The following is a 21,516-nucleotide window of genomic DNA, read 5'->3' as shown; positions in this document are numbered from 1 at the left end:
CTGCAAGAAAAGACTGATTCTTAAAAAGTCTTTCTAAGGGTAACATCTGTAAGCCAATCGAACTTTAATTTCTTTCTTCCCAACATCCTTCAACAGAATTTACGTGTTTACAAACTGAAGAGAAAATAACTTGAAAATGTTACTCGAAGCCCTGTGGCCTATGTCCCATCTTCCTGGGCAGCATGTTGTCTTTGTTTTGTTTTTAGTATTCAGCACCCTGAGGTTATGGCCAAACTGTAAGGCACCTCTCAGTCTTTTCCCACAGCTCGGCACATCAGGGCACTGGTGCCCTTCTGGACACAGCAGCCTGGTTTCCGTGCCCATCCTGGAGGTACAGGCCTTGTCCTAAGCTAAGGTCTCAGTTATTTCACTCTCCTTGGAGTCTGAAGGACTTTTGCATTCATTAGCTTTACTGACATGATATTTCCTATTAAAGCCTAATATAATCTTAAATCTTTTGTCTGTTGTCATGCCTAACCTTGAATTCTCTGTTTTTACGATGTCAAATTCTGCTTTAATTTATTCAGACTGTCTCTTATCTGTTGATACTTTCTGTTGCTAAATTTCCCAGATGAACTGATAATAATAGGCCAGTAATACTGTGAAATGCCTAAAAAATAGCTTCCAACTTGTATTGCTGTAATAATCCTCTTAGAATCTAGCCTACCCTCATACAAGAAGTGCAATCTAAATATGAAAATAGGAAGTCCAAGATCTCTTCCTCAACCAAGTTTTACCCTCTGTAATGTTTCTGAAAAATAAGTTGAACATTATATTGAAATTTTATAATAATAAAAAATGCATTCATTTTAAAGAATCTTAAATAATAGCTATCTTGTGATCTTCTGTTGTCATGTATTTTGCTGGAGTTATCAGTATGAACTCATTCCTTAAAATGTTGACAGTTTGAGATTCAGGAAGTAGAAGTACATTCCTATCCTGATAGCCTGTGGGAGAAAATTCAAGTTATGACTTTTCATAATCCTCTTCCTTTCTTCTTCTTTCTCCTTTCCTTCCTTCTTCCTTCCTTCTTGTCCCCTCTCCCTTCCTGTTTCCCATTATTTCCCTTTAGTTTAGTTGTATAGAATTTGTCTATGCTAATTTATTTATGCAAACTTATTCTAAGAAGTAATTTTTGCCAATAGTTTTACACGAAACACAGAATTTTTAAAGCTTTTTAATAGTTTTTGAATTTTTTTGAATGATATGTAACAGAAAAGGCAGTGTTCATTAACAGATGTCTTTGTACCTTGTCCACACAAGTTATCTTTCAATTATTTTGTATTCCTTTCTGTGTCACTTTCATAATTACTAGTTGGCACATAGCACTGAACAGAGAGCTTTTCACAGAATACCATCTTTTCATGCAATAATTACTTTAATATTAACTTTTTCCATAATGCATATGAGAAATAACATGATTAAATCTTTTTTTGACTATTTTTTCGATTTACATGAGGAGAAAAAGATCTGATGCAGAGTATTTGGAAAGAAGAACACAAATTGTCACAAAAATTAGACAGTAGTGAGGTGAATGGGATAGAATTTGACGTTTTATGATTTTTAAATATATTCATAATCAAAAATTTTCAATTTTCAACATTTATCTATTGACCCTTGCTTGCAGTCTGTTTCTCAATTTTCTCTTTTCTCTCTTTTCTGTATGCTTTTGTCTTTTTCAGTAGTGCTTTTTGTCATGGGATTGATTCAGCTGCTGACTGAGTTTGGAAAATAATTGGTACATTTTCAGTGTTATTTCAGTCTAATGAATACTGAGAGCATTATAGACTGTGTACATGTGGCTGAATTAACGCATGGAGTACTCTTAAGTACACATTCTCCTATAATATGTGGTGGAAGAGACTACTGCAAGTGGCCCTGTTTTTCTGAGCTGTTAATTGTACGTTACGCAGTAATTGTAAGATTGAGGTTAGTGCAGTTTGCCAGGGTAACAGAGAGATTCTTTTCTCCATGTGATACAGTACACGTATGTTCAGAATTCTAATCAGAGCTGTCTTCTGTCTTCATTTAAGTTGGGACTTCAATTTCATCTATAATAAAACAGGAATCTTCCCTTCTGCATCACATTCTTTTGTGATTTTCTTTTTAGAATAAATTCCTGGATTTCATACAGGTCTCCTTAGGTTATGTAAAGATCAGCAGTTTCTGCCAACCGGCCATATCAGCTAAACCAAGAGAATTGTCTATTGTGACCTTTATTCAACACAAAGATAGTAGGTTAAATAATACGTAAAACACCGCTGTGTATTTAAATCCCTAGAGTCTTTCTACTCATAAAGATTCCAATAAATTCCTTTTTTTTTTTTTTATTAGTTTTACTTCTGTAAAGACTTCACTGTTTCTTTCATTAAAAAAAAAAATACACACACAAAAAAAAGTTTAACAATTATTCCCTCTTTCTTCCATTTATTGTTTCCCACTGTCCTTCTCATTTCTTCCTCCAAACCCCAAGGTATCTCCATTAATTGTCAGACTCCCTAAAATAAGTAAGCAAGTAAGGAAGAGAGAGATTCAAATTACTTTGCTAATCTATACAACTAATGTTGTAGTTCATATATGGAGTTAAACCATACAATTATCTCTGGCTTCCAATTGCAGCCAATCAGGCTGCTATGCCTCATTCACAGTCCTTCCTTCGCAGTCCTTCCTCCATCCTCTCCATACCCTCTCTCTTTTCCCTCACCTGTTCCATCATCATTGTTATAAGGGGAAAGTCTGATTCAGCATTTCAGCCTACAGCAGTTGTGTATATATTTGTAACACAAGTCATCATGCATGTAAACTGCACAGGAGATTCTTGTAAACATTTAAATTCTTCTGCAGGTAAAGAGCAGCAGTTACAGTTCATGACTTTAAAAAAAAAACAAAAAAAAAAAAAAAGGTTTTAAGCAAGGCTATTATCAAAAATTTATAATACAGGCCTAGGCTTAGCTGTGATTGTTTTTTAGTTGTTTGTGAAGCTACATACAACTTAAAACACACTTTTCGATGACCTTGAAAATACAATGCATTTATTTGATGCTTCTGTGAGCCCTTTGTTTCTGAAGACTTACTGCAGTATCAATCCACTGAAGACATTCAATCTATTGAGCACCAAGATTTAATTACCCTATTGCCAGAAAAATCACAGCCTTCTTAAGGGTAAGGATGAGATGTGTGACAGCAGCCTAGAGTGTCTTAAGGTATTTTTAGTTGCTGATTAATAGAAAGTATACTTCTGAGACCCTCAAAAATCAATGGTAACTTTTGTTTTAAGGTTTATTTGTGATATATTTGTAATTAAAATGTCTTGCTGCAGCTGCTACCATGCGGTGTCTTTATTTCTCTTCTTAATGGAAAAAAGTATCCCACATTATTTTGTCAAGTAGAATTTTCACCTGTCCTGGATGGATTTTGACCAAAGCTGTGTGAATACTTTGAAATGGAAGACAGAGAGGTAGTTATGACGGCCAATTCTGTTTTTCCTCATGGTGTTGATATAATTATATTGTTACCAAAATGTCATGCTCATATTCTCAGAATGATTCAGTAACATTAGGGGCATGATTCTTCCAGGGTTTTACAGAAGTGTCTGTTGATCACTTGAACTTTCTAAAGAATGCTAAAATGTTCTCTTGAAAGCATATAGGTTTTGTTCTTTCCCTCTGCAAAAATAACTTCAATTATTATTTTTTTTTAATTAGAGAACAAAGTAACATCTATTCCACTTAGTCAAATGCCTGCATTTCAAATTTGTGCTGTATTGAATAAGTAATATGCAACTTCAGGAATACTGTGCGTGAATTGACTAGACATGTGGTGTTTGTATCATTGGAAACATTTTAGTAAAGCTATTTATCATACTAAGCACTCAGTCTTATTAGTTAAAACTCATATTTCAAGCGATTGGGCAGGGCTTAAAAAGCAGATGTGAATTTATTCAGTACTAGTTTTCAAATGTTTACAGTAATGAAATGGCAGCATGTGTATCAAGTAGAAAGTATCTATTAGAATGGATAGTGCAGGTTGTGAAAGCTGGCTAAAGAGCAAGGATCCCCATTGCTGTAGAAAATATTTGATGTTTTGGATTTGTTCATTCCATGAAGAAGAAACAAGATACTACCAAAAAAAGGACTGAAAGAAGTACTACTTCAAAAAAACAGCAGCAGTGAGAGAAAGAGGGAGTCGTGCCAGAGTAGTCAATGGCACTATACTTTGTGCTGTACATATAAATACTGATTGATTGAGGGGAAAAAATGAATCTAGCAATGGAAACTGTCGTAATTCCATTATCTGTTTTAGAAACTTTCTGAAGAAACGGACATTTTCAGAAAAAAAATAATACATTTCTTACTTAGTTCACAGATACAAATACACAGCTAGTATTGTGCATTCCAAAACTTTTCTGCTAACAGAAAAGCAAATGTTTTCCATGTATGGATTCCCAATTCTACACTGCTTTGTAGTAAAAGAAGATACACAGTGTAGCATGGTCACCATGGTGTCAATTCTAGCAAATTAAATTACAGTTTTTTTCTCAAATGAATCAAAGCATCTGTGAAACTTGACAAATTAGAAATAACAGAGACAGGTGAGACTACTAGACACTCTACAAAATAATCACTGTTTTTTATTGCTGTTGTTAACAGAGCTCATGCAAATATTTTTTTTTTTTTCAAAAGACGTAGGTGCGCAGAAAAGTTACAAAGTGACTAAGCTATACAAATGTGTAGTACTGCATTGTTAAGACCGAATGCATTAGTCCAAATGTCAGCCCAGAAACTTAACCTAACAATAGGAAGAGTAAATAATCTTTTGCCATTGTCACATTGTCCCTTTTTCTTTCACTGCTGATATGTAGAAATGCAAATTATCTTTTAGTCACTTACAGTAATGAGGCCCTGAGTCAGTATAATTCCAAGTATGTCCTATGAACATAGACCTTTGTCACACCCTCATTAGAGTAAGCCTATGACTTGCTTTCTTTGTGTAATTCCAAGTTCTTTTCTAGCACTTGAAAAAGAGACTGTTAGACATTTCAGCTTGTTATATCTTTCTGGCTTTTGGCAAATTATTTTTCTTATTTTTTCTCCTAAAGTGAACCTTAATTGGCAAGTTTGTGTTCAGGCTTCATGAATATTTAGTTCTGGCTTAATTGTTTGAGTAATAGTGTATGCAAATGGTTGGTTCTGCAACACTTTCTCACAGATAGAATAGAAAAAACAGAACAAAATAAAATAGTTCAACTGGATGAGACCTTCAGAGATCATAGAGTCCAAATACCTGACCACTTGAAGACTAACCAAAAGTTAAAGCATATTACTGAGTACATAATCCAACTTGAATACTGACAAGAGTGGGGCTTCAAACACTGCACCGGGGAACCTGTTCCAGTATTTTACCATCCTCACAGTAAATAAATTTCTTTCATGCCTATTTTACCCTCACCTGGCACAGCTTTGTGCCATTCCTGTCCTGTCACTGGCAGGAACATAGCCCAGCACCTCCCTCTGCTTCCCCTCTTCAGGGAGATGTAGAGAGGAGTTGAGGTTGCCTCTTGGCCTCCTATTCTCCAGACTGGACAGCCCAGTGCCCTCAGCTTTCCCTCATGGGACATATCTTCAGCCTTGTTATAAGCTTTGATGTCCTCTGGGCGTTTTCAAGGACCTTAATATCTTTTTTCACATGGCAAAGCCCAGAGCTGCACAGGTTAAGGACACACCAATACTAAATATAATGGGAGAATTACCTCTCTTGACCAGCTGGACATGCTGTGCAATGCACCCCAAAATGTGGTTTGTTGTCCTGGCTGAATGAACACGACAGTGGCTTATATTAAACCTATGATGTCAATAGTTTAAGAGGGAATGAAGGATGCATTCCTTGCCATAAGTACTTAAAATTAGTGGCACCACTTTCTCTTACTCAGCACCCTGTTACAAAGTGCAGGTATGTGAGAAAATCCTACAAGTTCAGTTGTAAGATATTTTTCTCCTTTATATTGCACCATATTTCTTGTATTTAATGTTTATTTAAATTTGCACGGTATTTTTACACAAATAGAATACGCAGATTTTCATTATGGTGGCTTTTTCAGCTTTCAGAGTTGGGTGCCATAATTTAGCAATGCTGATTCTTGCTCTGATTTTGAACTAACAGAAGCCTTTGTTACATTTCAGTGTGGAAGACGTTGCATTGAAGATCTTTTTAATGATTTTCGAGATGGACGAAAACTTCTGGAGCTCCTGGAATGCCTTACAGGCCAAAAAATTGTATGTATAGTAATGTTACTGCTCAATATTGAAGACATGATCTTACAACAGTTGCAATACGTTATCTGTTAATTTCTCCCACTAATGAGGCCCTATGGAAGCAGTATCTTGAATTTTAATTTGAAACTGAGGAAATACTACAACTGAGCCCTATATTTGACAGGAAATCTTTGATAGGGTTATATGTAACATGAAAACGCTCAAATTTGCTTGTATGCATATATTGGTAAAGAGAAACAAGGATGAGATTTGAAAGTGAAATGAGGTTTTAAGTTGAGGGAAATAGTTTTAAGTTGAGGAAGGAAAGATGTAGGTTGGATGTCAGGGGAAAGTTCTTTACAGAGAGAGTGGTGAGGTGCTGGAACAGGCTGCCCTGAGAGGTTGTGGATGTCCCTGGAGGTGTTAAAGGCCAAGTTGGATTGGGCCCTGGGCAGCCTGGACTAATATTGAATGGGGAGGTTGGTGGCCCTGCCTGTGTCAGGGGGTTGGAGATTCATGATCCTTGAGGTCCTTTCCGACCCTGGCCATTCATTCTATGAGATTTGATTCATTTAGGTATTTGGGTTTTTAGCTGTAATTCAGCAATTATGCATCAGTAGACATTTTAACTAAACATAATATTATTTAATGCATATAATTAGAATATTTTGCTAATAAATGTCATATTCATAGTTCATATATTGAAGTAATACACATCTAAAAAGTCAGACTACCTTGCAACCTGTAAACTCTAAAGCAGCACATCAAACCTAGTTTTGGCTACTGTCTCTTGAGTTGCTGCTTGCACTTTGTGAGTTTGGAATCTTCCTTTGAATCTTTCACACAAAAGAGTGATGAAACTGTCTGATAGGTAAGTCCAGAGAGGCTATATTTGTAAATAAATATCAAACACTCTGATACGTATCTGTTTGTTTGATATAGTAATGTTCCTGAATTGTGCTATGGAGCAGAAAGTAATCAGAATGTGAACAATCTGAAATTATCTATTTTTATATACATTTCAGTGATTCATTCACTGGAAATGTCAAGACACTAAATTAGCTTCCAACCATGGATTCAGTTTGTTTTAAAATTGCCTCTGTTTCATATGAAGAAGGTGCATATGCACAATATATTGTAATACCCTCACTAATATTGTCATAAACTTATGAAATATGAAACACTAGGTGTAATACAAAATTTGTATTTTATATATATAGTGTATTCCATTTTCTGATTCTGGACAGTCAATTTTATTTTATCTCCTTTATAGGCAAAAGAAAAGGGCTCCACAAAAGTTCATGCTCTGAACAATGTCAACAAAGCACTGCAGATTTTGCAGAGAAATAATGTAAGTAATCAGATGGGCAGGGTCAAAACATCCTACAGAATGCATGCTGAACTAAAGAATAAAATTTCTGGAATCAAGGCAGTTTTGTTAATGTGACTTGGACGCTTAGAGTTCAGCTCCAGTATGGAATGTATTTCAAAGAGTAAAATCCACTACCAGCAAATGTTTGAATAATATATCCATAATGAGTGCTACTTGAAGACTGATCAACATGTACAATTTTATAGTTATGCATGGTGTTTAATATACGTTTGTAAAAGTTAATTACAATAAGACATCCTTAGCTGGTTATGAGGCACTACCTAAAAAAACAAACGCTCACAAATCTCCAAAAATCAAGAAGTCCAAAAAAATGAGGTTTGTTTGTTTGTTTGTTTGTTTTAAAGCAATATTTTTTCTAAATTTACACTGATATGTGTTCCTTAGGATTCATAACATTAAGGAAATCATCCACATAAAAATTGCTTTCCATTTTGTCAAAAACGACTATTCAGGCCAGAATCTTGTGCATCTTTTTAGAGTAAATATTCTTGTAAAATCTTTGTTATGCAAGCATTCTAATGTGCCCATAACTTTAGCAGGCATTTTCAATGGCCAACTAATTACACTGTACATCCTCCTCAAGAATAAATTCAAACATTCACTTAAACTTGACTGTAAGATGTGATGGAATGGTGATAATGTATTCTGTGCTGCATATGATATTGGATTTTTTGATAGCTGCAGTAGGTCACTAAACATGCTTGAGTTCAGCTGCTGAATAAAGTCATTGATTTTATAAATCCAAGGTAATGCTTATCCATCTAGAGATTTGTGCATAAATGAAAGTGACCTTATAAGACTGTCATGAAGACCTCTAACATGATTTTTTTAATGAAATTTAATGTAAATAAATAGGAGGAAAGCTGCTAATTCTTCACAATCTGCAGTATATGACATTGTTGAAAAAATCAGCCATACATTTCACAAGATGCAAAAGCTTTTTTTTGAACACATTTATACCTTCACATTTTCACAGTAAATGTTTTTAAAAAACATTTAATAAATATCAGCTAAAGCCATTAATGTGCTTATCTTTCAGTTTCCAGGATAATCCCTTTCAAATGTAGAAAGAAAATAAAGCACTCATTGAACAACATAGAACAGGCTGCATCCTTTACAAAGTAGAGTGTGTACTCTATGTGGCCATCGTATCATAAAATGAAGATCGTGAAAGCTGTGTAAAATATTTTTGATCAGATCATTATGAAGCTGAAAGATCTGCTTTTGAAATAGCTTCTTTGACCTTCAAAATAATCTCAAGAGTGATTTCTATAGAACTTCAGAAATGCAAAATCAACAGTTCTATGGCTATTTAAAGACTGAAACTAATAGTGATGTTTCCCATCCTTGCTCTGAGATTGTACACTCATCTGGATTGAAAAATGCTGCTGCTTCCAGTGAATCAGTTTTACAGATTTTGATGGGGTTTTTTTCCTGTGGTATTTTTGCTAGTATTCAGGCAGAGAATTGTTCTAATGTGAACTCAGACAAAACTCAAGGAGATTGAAAAGTGTTCTTCTTAACTGTTTCAGTTAAACAGATGTAGTCTCTGTGACAAAGATTCAATTTCCAAATACAGGCAGAGGATTTGACTTATAAAACATGTAGCTGGTACCCTAATAAACTTTGTAGTGGATCTCTTGCTGTATGGACCCCAATGACATTTTGGATATGAAACTCCACTTGGGAAATGTTCCCGATATACTAGAATGAATAGCAACTAATACATTATTATAGTGAGAAAGAATAAAAAAAAAAAAAAAAAAAAAAAAAAAAAAAGTATAAATTGTTACAGAAAAATTTTCAAGCTGACAAAATACCTGCTTTGTGTATGTTTAGTAAAAATGACCTATCCATAAATATACTGAAGGTAACATTTGTTCTCAATGTGCAAAACCTTTAGTTATTATATAGATGTAACTTAAAATTGCCACAGATGTGTAATAGAGATATGAAGATTGCAATTTGTGACGAAGAAAGGTACTTCACCATGTATGTATTAGTTCTGACCATGAAAAACTAAATCTATGAAACAGTGAGGAAGTAAATTTCAGAATCTTAGTTTCTGCCCCAAAGTGCACTGTCTTGCTCTCTCAATTCTTAATTTGGCATTCTTTTTTAAATAGCATAAAAAGTGGGAGAGGGTGAAGGAATCATTTCACAAGTGGAAAAGAGAATATTCCAGGCTGGCAAATACTGATGCATTATGCAGTTAGAAATGCATAATATAATTGTAAAAACTGACATGGCTTAACAAAGAAGTATGGAAAGAAACATGTGTACATCAGAGTCATGGGTTTTTCTGTACTCTAAAATAAATCCTACCCTGCCTTCTGCATTGTAGAATTTTAGAAAGACAAAATTAGTTCTATTTTAATATAAATGTGTAGAATAGTATGTTAATTTTTGTAGGTTCGTGCAGATCCTAGATATATGTATTGCTTTTACCAAACTGTGATACATAAGGTGCTGCAGAGAATAATGCAGGAACTTTCCTGTGTCAACCTTTGGGTTTGTGATTTGTGATTCTAGGACCTAATTATAAAAGATTTTAAAATTATTATTAACTATTATTTTTAATTCTTTGTTTTCACAGCTGGATTAATTGGAGCTCTAGATCACTGCTTGCTTTTTGCCAGCACATTATCTGCACCATGTATAAAATATAAGCTGGATATTTTATAAGCAGCAGAAACAAAATGCAAGATTTATCCTAGCCTGTTCCTAACTCTCCCTCACCCCGAAGAAAGTTAATTACCAAATGTATGAAAATAATACCAACCTCTCATGCTTGCTGTTAATCTAATGCAGTTTAAACAATTTTTTTTAATAGGTTGATTTGGTAAATATTGGGAGCTCAGACATTGTGGATGGCAATCACAAACTGACTCTTGGTTTGATCTGGAATATAATCCTCCACTGGCAGGTGAGTGACTCCACAGCGTATTTTCTGTGATATATTTTTATTCTTATACTTAATTCCATTACTATCCAGCTTCAAACTACTAAATAAACATTGACACTGTAAGCAATATAAGTTCCTAAATCAGCAGGTTTTATGAGTCTGTTTATGTATCATCTAGGATATTAAGTATCTTAAGAAGATATAGTAGGTTTCAGCAGCAGCTGTTTTGACTATAATTTCACAGCCAGACATTGCAAGAGAATATATAAAACAGTTATTGTAAGAAAAATGAATAGACAAAACCAATGTGGATATATAGCTTTCATAATCACTTTTTCTTTAAGAGTCTCAGAACATGAATCATAGAGTTATAGCACTACCAAGGTTGGAAAAGACCTTCAAGATCATCTAGTCTAATCATCCACCTACTACCACCTACTACCTTTTCCCCAGTAAATCATGCCCCCACTCAACAGCTTTGTTGCCCTGTTCTGGACATGCACCAGGGCCACTATGTCTTTCTTGTACAGAGGGACCCAAACCGAACACAGCACTCGAAATGTGTCCTCACCAGAGCTGAGTACAGGGGGATAATCACCTCCCTGCTCCCAATGGCTGCGTTATTTCCATTACATGCCAGGATGCCATTGGCCTTGTTGGCCACATGGGCATACTGCTGGCTCACATTCTGCTGAGTGTCGACCAATACCCCCAGCTCCATTTCTTCCACACAGATGTCCAGCCACTCTCCCCCAAGCCTGTAACGTTACCTGGGGTTGTTGTGGTCAAAGTGTAGGAGTCAGCACTTGGTCTTGCTGAACTTCATTCCATTGGCTTCAGCCCAGCTATCCAGTCTGTCGAGATCCTTCTGAAGGATCTTCCTACTCCCAGGCAAATCAACGTTTCCTATCAACTTGGTGTTACTTGCAAACTTGTTGACTCTCAGTCCTCTTATCCAGGTCCTCGATAAATATATTAAACAGGATAGGTTGCAATACCAACTCCTGGGGAACACTAGTGACTGGTCACTGGCTGGATTTAGCTCCCTTTACTACCACTCTCTGGGCCTGGCCACCCAGCCAATTCTTTACCCAGCAAACAGTGTCTAAGCCACGGGCTGCCAGCTTCTCCAGGAGAATACTGTGAAAGTCAGTATCAAAGGCTTTGCTGAAGTCTAGGTAGAGTACACCAACAGCCTTTCACTCATCTGCTAGGCAGGTTACTTGATCGTAGAAGGAGACGAGGTTGATCAAGCAAGACCTGACTTTCATGAACCCGTGCCATCTGGGTCTGATCTCCTGGTTGTTCCACACATGCCATGTGATCTCCCTCAAGATGATCTGCTCCATAACCTTTCCTGGCACCGAGGTCAAGCTGACAGACCTGTAGTTCACCAGATCATCATTATGACCCCGTATGAGCCTTCTTGTAGTGAGAATCTTTTGTTTTAATTAAAAAATTATATTTCATGCTTTCTGCAACTGACCCATCTTTTCAAGAATTAATTTAAAATCCTAAAGAGTTGCTTTCTGAACAATTAATAGAAGCAGATATTGGTCATTTAGCTTGTCTCGCTTTAGGGAGAAATGAGGAATTATGTTATCGATGTGAAAACCAACATGTTAGATAAGGACACTTTGGAAAACAAAGTCTGAGACAGCTGTAAAATGAACATTTGGAAGAAAATAGCATCTAGGTGTTCTAATTCTGTGCGTTTGTATGAGTCCAAGTTAACAGCCTGTCCATTTGTCCTGGTTCAGGTCCCCAAGTAATAATCTAGAAGTTTATGTAGCATTACAAGAAAAGATAGCGGGAAATAGAACCTAAAGGAGTTTCTATTAAAAACGAAACACTCCTATCAAAAAATTGTGTGGATAATTCATTGCAGTAGGGAGCAATTCTTTACTAGTTTTACCTGATAAGTTGTAATGAGCGCAATAGAGAAAAGCTGCAAATTGTTAAATCACTTCTATCTCTGTCTCACTTCCCAGTATTTGTAGTTTAATTGCATAACACTGTTCTAAATTACTTACTAAGAGCAGATAGAAAATGAAACCTATCTGAGCATCTTCTACCGATTATTTTGGAATCACTGTGCTTTACTTTATATGAATTATGGACTGAGATGAGTAGTCATGTTAAAATTCATATTTTGATTAGTTCACATTTTTACCTGAAAAGAAGTGTTAAAGATGTGCTTTAGTATTATTGGTACTTACTAGCTTTTCTTTCACATTTTCTCAGCATTTCTCATAGTTTGGTGAGGTTTTTAATGACCAGTATATGAGTTTAGGGTACTTGTTCTTGGTGCAGTATATAGGTTCTTCATTTCAAACTCTGTCAAGAGTCCAGTGACAGTGATGATACCAGTGGCATCAGCTGAATTATCCATGTATGAAAAGTCCAGGGACCGTATTTATAAAGTAGGGATTAATAATATGATGCTGTCTTGAGTATTCATTATTCAGCCCATGCTTAGTCTATAGTGTTCCATGTCAATTTATTTATGGATTGTTGAAAGGAAGTGACCTGTATACTCTAGATTTGTCTTTTTATTCAAAATTTCATAAATAGATTCTGATTTGGATAGAACTGAATATCAGTCTCTATTCTTAACAATAGATAAAGCTGTGTTTTGCAAGAAGACGTTGTTATATGATAATGCAGTTGCTGTTGAATAATGAATAAACAAAATAAATATAAAGCCAGATTTGTCTTTTTAAACAGAACTCTGGAGATGTTGGTTTTCTGCATTTTCCCCTCAAAGGATTGAAACAGTTAAAAGTGAAACTGCTTATTTATACTGTTGTGGAAAAAAATCTTTGTTCTTTTCCATTTTTTCTTCCAAGTTTTGAAGTGATTTACATGAATCTAGAACGTTTGTGATTGTTCTGCTCTGTTCTTAAGTTGGTACTATTTTACACTTTTACAACACTTCTGGTGAAACAAGTCCATAAGTTTCTTAAGAATGGGTCTCTTCTTCCTCTGCACTATTTTCCCTGTCGCAAATAGTTCTTCACACTTGGCAGCTGAGAATATGACAAGCTGTTGTTAAGACTAAATTACAGACTTAGGGCCACTAAAGTTTTCTGCCAGTTCTTTATCGTTGAGTAAAATATCCCTTTCCCTATGATTTGTATCAAGTCTGCTTTATGTATGAGGCTAAAAAAGCCTATATACAATAAGTGGCTGATTTTATGTATGCTGTTGTTGCAGTCTGTGCTTGATGATGCAATCCTGCTTTTGCAAATTCATTCCCTTTATGATCCCAAGAGCTTTCAGAGCTGAGAAGAGTCACCTAGATGAAGTACACCTGCCTGCATGGAAATAGCAGATATGAGTTGTGTGGCAGTTAAATATTTTTTCTGCAGATTAACTGGCAAAAAGCTTTTTTCAGTTTCACATCCTGCTGACATTAGGGTAGAACTACAATTATATATGGCAACAAGACCACCTCTTACGAAAATGTCAGGGTCTTTGTGTAAAATGTAAAAGAGAGAGAGAGAAATGAAGGAAGAAACTTTCATGATAAGAAAGTGCTTCAGTGCTAGTCGGAATGGATATCAGCATTCTCAGTTGTGGAGGCACTGCAGCAGAAAAGATTTGTCTCATTCTTGCCACTCTCATTTCTGTTCAGTAGAGATCTTGTGGCTTTCTCTATCCTCTGTACTGATTATGTCCTTTCTTATCTAGCCTGTTTTTCAAATTATTATTAAAAGTTTCACTCAAATTGAACCATGGTTCTGAGGTGAGCACCTGCTGCCTAAGCTCTTTGTGGTGCTGAATCTATTAGGGTTTCTATTTCTTTGAAGCTGCTGCCCTCTTCCTCACAGTTCTGTGATCTCAGCTTCACTGCTCAATTAGTATTTAAACAAAAAGAAAACAATACTATTAATTCCTGAATTGTTACGCTTGGCAAAGAATATCTCTCTTAAAAGCAGAAAAAGATTCTGTATGGCAGAATTTTATGGCATTATTTATTTATTTATTTATTTCTATTATTTTTGAAGAGCAAACCTATTTTCATAACTGGAATGAAAAACCAAACCTAACGAACATCTTTTGTGAAAGTCACAAAATGTTGAAAAAGAGCGAAGCAATAGCTGTATGCATGAGGAAAATATTCCAGAGACATGTATTCCACTTAGCCTTCTTTGCAGAGCTATTAACAGTTTCGGACTTCTCATGCATTTATTGCACAGCCTGTACTTTAATTGGAATTACCATTTTACTTTGAAATATAGTAGTGGAAATGAAATACTAACAGTCTTATTATTTCACCTCAAATCAATGAGCAAAGAATTTTCCCTGCTTTGATGGGTGTCTTGAACATCTATGAAAATGTTCTTTAAAAAGGAGTTCTTTAAAATGTGCTTTGAAAGAGTTGAGGGGATTCTGGCCATAAAAAAGTAATCCATGCAGTCAGAATACCTGAAATATAGTAGGTAAAAAATACTAAATCATTCTGTCAGGGAGCTGCCAGAACCCCGTTTGACTGAGCAAAATGAAAAAGCCTTAACTTTAGGAGTAATATTTTAAATTCTGTCCTACTTTCCTCCCTATCTTGTAGTGGCTGGCATACTGAATCTCTGTACCATTCCAATAAAATGTTACATACCTGTGTTTTTGTTGCAGGTGTGCAGTGTTCATAGATAGCCTGCACCCACATAAAGACTCCAGGGCTTCCTAGCAGTCTAGCAGATAAATCAAAAGTCCTCTGCAGCAGAGGGCCAGGCACAGATGCGCTGGTTTTTCACACCCAGTGCCAGATGCTTCCCATGCCATCCAAACTTAAAGGGCTTTTTAGCTCTTAGTACCTTGGAGTCTTTGGCCTTTACGTTCCTCAAAATCGAGTCCTCTGGATCACACCTTCTTTTGCAACCATTCTATGTGCCATCTCATCCCCTTCCTTTGCTTTCAGCCTCCCCAGTCCCTAGTCCACAACTGGACGTGCCTCGTGCTGAGACAGGTGCCTTGAGACAAGGCAAGCTGCATACAGACGTACCATGCACTGTGCTTGGTTCACATCTCCTCAGCATGACTCCCTGAAGGAAGCACGTTTATCGAGCGACAGCAAGGAACGGAGGAGGCCTCCCTGCTGGAAAAGGTGGCAGGACCAGCTCTTTTCTATTCTGGCTGTTTGGAGGTGGCCTCTCCCTGCCTTTGTGCCTCAGGTGTAGGAGCCTCAATGTTTCCCTGCGTGATGAGAGGTTGTGTGCCTGTTCTGTTCATAGCCTTTAGTTTGTAACTTTAACATGTTGGAAGTTACTTGTGGTGGTGTTTATGCTGCCCTTTCCCTCTTTCTATTTAAAAGCAGTTTTTCTTATTACAGTAGTATGGGGCCATCCACCATTAAGAGCAGCTATTTCTGTTTTCCACCAGTTGGAGTTTCCTATGCATTAAAGCTTTGTTTTCTGTAAGGATATATGGCATTAGAAAGGAGTGGTAGGAAAGAAATGAACTGCTAGCTGCTTTGGAATGGGTGTAGTTTTTGATCTTGGATGCTGAGGCAGCTTATTTCAGGGTGGAATCCATCCAGAAGCTCTTCAGGCTGACACACACATTTCTAAGTACTGGTCTTTCTGAAGAGGGCATCTTAACTAAGAAGCCTTCAGAAAGTTTCCTTCTAACCTCAGTGCCAGCCTTCTCTTATTCAGCTGCAGACTTGGTTCAAGGCCAAGCCATCCCACTTGCAGCTCATTCAGTGCCCCCAGTAGTGCAGGGTGCTGCTGTCAGGACAGAAAGGGTGGAAGTGCTCAGGAAAACAAGGAGGTTTCCAACTGGAGAAGGGGAATTATTCACTATTTCTCACTGAATAGGAAACAATCTAAACCTTCAGGATGAGATCAGGCCCTTTTACTTTGTTATTTTTAAATGCCTGCAGTTCCCCAAGGGGCAGCAAAAAATCGTAAATTTAGCAGTCTTCTGCAGAGAAATGCAGGAAAATTGGAGTAAATCTTTTATCTACTGTCAGAATATTAAACGCAACAAGATGAGTTTGAAGCTGTTTTCTCAAAAGTAGAAAAAAGTGGAGAACTTCAGGCTGTTTCTCTTTAAATCAAAAGCAAAATTCAAGAGTTTGCCTGGATTAATTTGAATAGTTACCTCCTTGGCAGCCCATTGCTTTATTTCATGGCCAACTTAGAGTTTCACAGTGCTCACAGTTCACTGATACTTTCTGTTACGTTAATGTCAATGCAGGCATTTGATTTTTTATTTGTTACAAACTTTTATATTTTTAATTCTTGTTTTTGTATAAATTCAGCTCTTCCACAAAAAGAACATTGTATTTTTCAAATGTTATTGTTTACTTCTTATATTCAGATACCTGTACTTGTGAACACAAGGACACAGTAAAAATCCTAAATGAACAATGAAACCGTAGCATGAATATTTCTCCATTAGCGCAACCTGGATATTTGAATGCTTTCATGTTGTTTAAATTTGGTTTAATAAATGTTGCACTTGAAACTTCTCTTATTTTTAGCACCTGGATTCACGAAGAACAAAATTTTATATTTTTGTAGTCAGTTTTTGCATCTGTGTGTGTGTGTAAATACAGCAGTTGAAGTCTTGCTGAATTATTTAATTTGGCAAGTCTCAATAATGAAGACTGAAAAAATTAAGAAGAAAATTAAGGATACCCAAACAGACACATAAAAAAAAACTAAGTAGCAAACTTACTAATTTTCCCAATCTCTTTACTTTCTGTTTTCTGGTGTAGATTTGAAGGAACTACAGAATGCTGTTATTCTTGTCTTACTAGCATTTGTACTGTTGTCGTTTGTAGAAATTACAGTTGTAGATTAGAGGCAAGATTATGGCCAGAGAATTTCATAGAGGATCAGTTTCTCCCCCTCTTCTCAGGCCAGAAAATTAATTTTATACCTGTCTCAAAAATGAAAAATTGAAGGTATTGATAATAGAATGTAATTCAGATATAAAAAAAAGAGATTGTTTTAGTAATTCATATCTCTGTTCAATAATTGATTCAAGTGATTGGATTGATTAGAGTCAGATTGGATAATGAACTGATTCCTGCTGTTTTTCTGCAGTACCTTAGTAATTATTTTTTTATAGTTGATTATGCTTTGGAATTATAGCTTGTGTATTGCATCACAAGTTTTATTATTAGAATGTGGTCAATCCTTGTCATAAAGTAAATAGTGCACTAACTAGGTGTTGTTTTCTGATGATACTGGTTGCTGAGCAATGCCAGTGAGAATTATGAAGAAAAACCTTGGATGAGTCGATAAGGAAAAACAACTCTATAGTTAAATTTTAAATTTTAAAGTCTTAGAGAATATTTTTTAAAAGCTGCTATGCTTTCCAAGATATATGGAGAGCACAGTGATTTCAAAGGGAATACTTTACAAGAAAATAAATTATGAGCTTCTCTTTCACCAGTAAAGAAGTTGCTAAGAAATATATTAGCAGCTACACTGTATCAAACTCCAGGGAAATATTTTATAAACCCTCAGAATTAATTGCTCTGTAAAGCAGTAACTAGAGATAGGTGAGCTTTCTCTGATGAAAGAGGAATATTAACTGTTTCTGAAACAAAATTCAAAACATGAAACATATACAGTGTTGCTTTAATACGTGCAGTGAAATTCATTTTTCATCTGGGTACACATATGCAAATACATTTTACATGCTGAAATAGAAAATACTGTGCTCTCTACTGTTCTTATTTATTTTACCTTTGTATTACTTCAACTTTGTTGATGAGAGAAAGATGCTTTTTATCATTTTATCAGCCTTTGTTATATTCTATTAACTATGGATGCATTTCCATAAACTACAAAGAGAAAGGCTGCTTTTGTACGCATTCTGTTCCAATAAGTAGTGCATGCAAACGTACCTTCTTTGCTTGGTCATGGAGCACTTCTTGGGAAACAGTGGTGATTTTACTGAGTGCGCCGGCAATGGCAGACAACAAGTCAGCATCAGTTGTTTTTATGTATTCCAGTTTGATCACTGTCATTGTACTGTGACACCAAGTATGTTCTTTGGTTACCTAGGAGGTTTTTCTTCAATGCTTATATCTAAGCAAGTGGAGGTTTTGGGAATCAAAAAAATGATTTAGCTTTAAATGAGGATGCTCAGTCATTGATGAGATTCTGGGTTGTTTTTTTTTGCAGGTCAAAGATGTAATGAAAAACATCATGGCTGGACTGCAGCAGACAAACAGTGAAAAGATTCTGCTGAGCTGGGTCCGTCAATCAACTCGTAATTACCCACAGGTCAATGTTATCAATTTCACCAGTAGCTGGTCTGATGGATTGGCTTTCAATGCACTCCTTCACAGTCACAGGTAGGAAAACTAACTTCTCGTTGTTTCAGTCTTTTCAGTTCAGAGCCTATAACAGATGGCTCCAACAGGACTTGAGAATGGTGTATCTGTTCTGTGATTTTTACTGTCAACTAGGTAGATACACAGTCAGACTGAAAACCTCTAGCAGAGGAAGAGGATCTGAGCTTTCCTACAGTGTAAGTGAAGGTTCTCAGCTCAGATCCTTTCCTGGAATTTCAATGCATAGCAAGTTGAGAGTCTGATAGAGGATCACAGGCTTGGAAACTTTCAAGAAAAGCAAGCAGTAAATCCAAAATTAAACCTTTGAGGTTGACCTAGAGGGAAAACATTTTCCTTTAGGCACCTAGAGAGGCACAGTGTAGTGCTTGTTGAAAGCCTCTGACAGTTGCTGGATTGAAAGTATGGATTTGCCTTGAAAAGACAGAGCTGGAGAAAGTAGCCTTTATTTTCAAAACCTTTTATGTTGCTCCCCAGCTGATTTTAGTATTCTCCCTCTCTTAGTACTTGACTTCTTCCGGTGTATGCTATATGAAACTTTATCTCTAGAGATTCAAAGTCCTCTAGTGGTTCTGTATACTTGGATTAAGGAAAAGATGCAAGCCAGTCTATTTTAAAGGTCTAGCTGGTGGAACTCATGGCACCACTGGTTTCAAAGAAATACTTATTTTCGAATGTGGAAAGCCTCCTGAACTGCCTTTCATACTTCTGTACCTCTCACCTGAAGAGGATAGACCTGCAAGTCATCTGACTGCTCCAGATTGTTATTTAAGTTTTTGAACAGGTATGAATATGTTCTATTTAGCAAGAGATAATTGGAATTTAAAAAATATTAGTACAACAAGCCAAGCAATATTTTGTTAGTTGCTGAAAGCCTAAAATAAAATTTTGCTAAATACTTCCAAAAGTACAGTTAGAGACTGTCTTTCAAATTTACTAGTGAAGATCTACAAGCATTTCCAGAATTTTCACTACCTCAGTTTTTGAATAAACTGTCTGATTAAGGTCACTGCTCTCACAATGATAGCACTTTGCCAGTGGAGTCCATGGTTCTACCCTCTTAGATATGTTGTTAAACTGTATCTTGGGTAATATGCTTGGAGAATTTCATCTTTTACTGGACTCTGTGCAAAGCTTCATTCAGAGCTTTGCATTCAGAGTTCAATACATCTACAAAGCTCTCCTACTTTTGTAGTGGTGATTGTTGTTGGGGATAATTTCCCAAGGAAAATCAACCACTTAATTGTATAACAAAAAGCTCATTAACAGACTGATGAGATACACGCAGATAATAATTAGAAGATCATGACATTCTCAAACAAATTCATTTTACTTTGGTAAATACGTGGCTAACATTACATTTGTTACTACTGAGATGAGGACTCAAAATGATGATATTCCATGGTCAGTGATGCTCTTCATTTGTCATATCAAAGTGTTGGTTTAGATTTGTCTATTAATAACTCATTTGTAGAGCTAATTACTAGCTACATCCTTAGAAGAATGTAGCTTTCTTCAGGCTAATTAATTTTAGAACAGGCATGTGTGTTCTCTTTTTGATCATACATACATCTTAGTGTGTTAATTTTAGATGAAAGCTCATGAGAATGCACATTTATTATTATTTTGGGGAAGTAATTAATGGAGTTTAACAAAATCTTTCCCTGGATCTTCCAGAATATAGTTCTATGAGTGCTATTTTCACTGCACTGTGAGCACTGAGAAGGTGAAAACTTAATGCTTACCCAAGGTTACAGCAAATATAAGTGCATCTCTAGGCTCTTTGCATATCACTATTCCTATAAATTACCCTTCAGCAGCTACCGAGAGTTTTAATGTGTTAACAATATGATCATTACAAGCTACTCTTCATTTCATGCGTATGTTATAGATTGTGAAACTGGAAAGTTTTAGTCTGTTTTATGACATTTTGATTTTTCCTTCTGTGTGCTTCACAAAGCACTACAAAGTTTTTCTTTTTTTAAGGGCTTGAAGTAGTCTTTTGCTTTCCCACAAAAACTGTTGAGTAATAATTTCAAATTAAAGCAGTAAATGTCTATGCAGATGCTTCAAGTATTTTATTTGTCATAGGTGACTTTCACTACAAAATGAACAGTCTAGACTTGACATCTAGTGATAAAGTTCCTAGAAGAACATTAATAAATAACAGGAAACTGTCAGATTGTTCCAGCAACAACAACAACAAATAGAATTAGATATATCTCAAAAGAAAAATATTTTAAAAGAACCAGAAAATGTTTATGCTAAAATTACATTGGATTGCTAGTTAGTATTGTAAACTCAAAATCTAAAATCAGTATTATCGCTTGACATTTTAAATATTTTGATATGGCTTTTAGCAAAGCAGTTTAGCAGAAGGCCAGAGTTGTCATATGTCTTTTCACTTAGATGTGATATTGGGCTGCCTGTTTCCTAGTGAAGGTATCTGATACTGAAATACTCAAATTGCCTTCTTAAAAATACTGCCTATCATCACCTGGTGCCTGAAATTAGTAATGACAAATTCCATTCTGTCCAGCTCTATAAAATGACCTCTTGATTCCTAAACAGAGGCTCTTACTTAGTAGTCCTTGGTTTGGGATGCAGATAGGTGCCTCCATCCTACTTAGACTACCTCAGCAGTAGACAACAG

General features: G+C 35.9%; 1 protein-coding gene across 1 annotated transcript in view; it reads left to right on the top strand.

The window, feature by feature from the left end:
- DMD (dystrophin) overlaps positions 1 to 21,516 on the top strand; it is a gene marked incomplete at both ends in the record, with an annotated part of 1,041,552 nt that overhangs the window by 262,525 nt on the left and 757,511 nt on the right. Inside the window, 4 exons of the mRNA XM_079549062.1 lie at positions 6,180 to 6,272; positions 7,525 to 7,602; positions 10,478 to 10,570; positions 18,694 to 18,866. Coding sequence (XP_079405188.1) covers positions 6,180 to 6,272; positions 7,525 to 7,602; positions 10,478 to 10,570; positions 18,694 to 18,866 — 437 coding nt within the window. The remainder of the gene's footprint in view (positions 1 to 6,179; positions 6,273 to 7,524; positions 7,603 to 10,477; positions 10,571 to 18,693; positions 18,867 to 21,516) is intronic.

This window comes from Tetrao urogallus, assembly GCF_951394365.1.
Source record: "Tetrao urogallus genome assembly, chromosome: 1".
Taxonomy (NCBI): domain Eukaryota; kingdom Metazoa; phylum Chordata; class Aves; order Galliformes; family Phasianidae; genus Tetrao; species Tetrao urogallus.
This window is presented reverse-complemented; position numbering and strand designations above follow the sequence as displayed.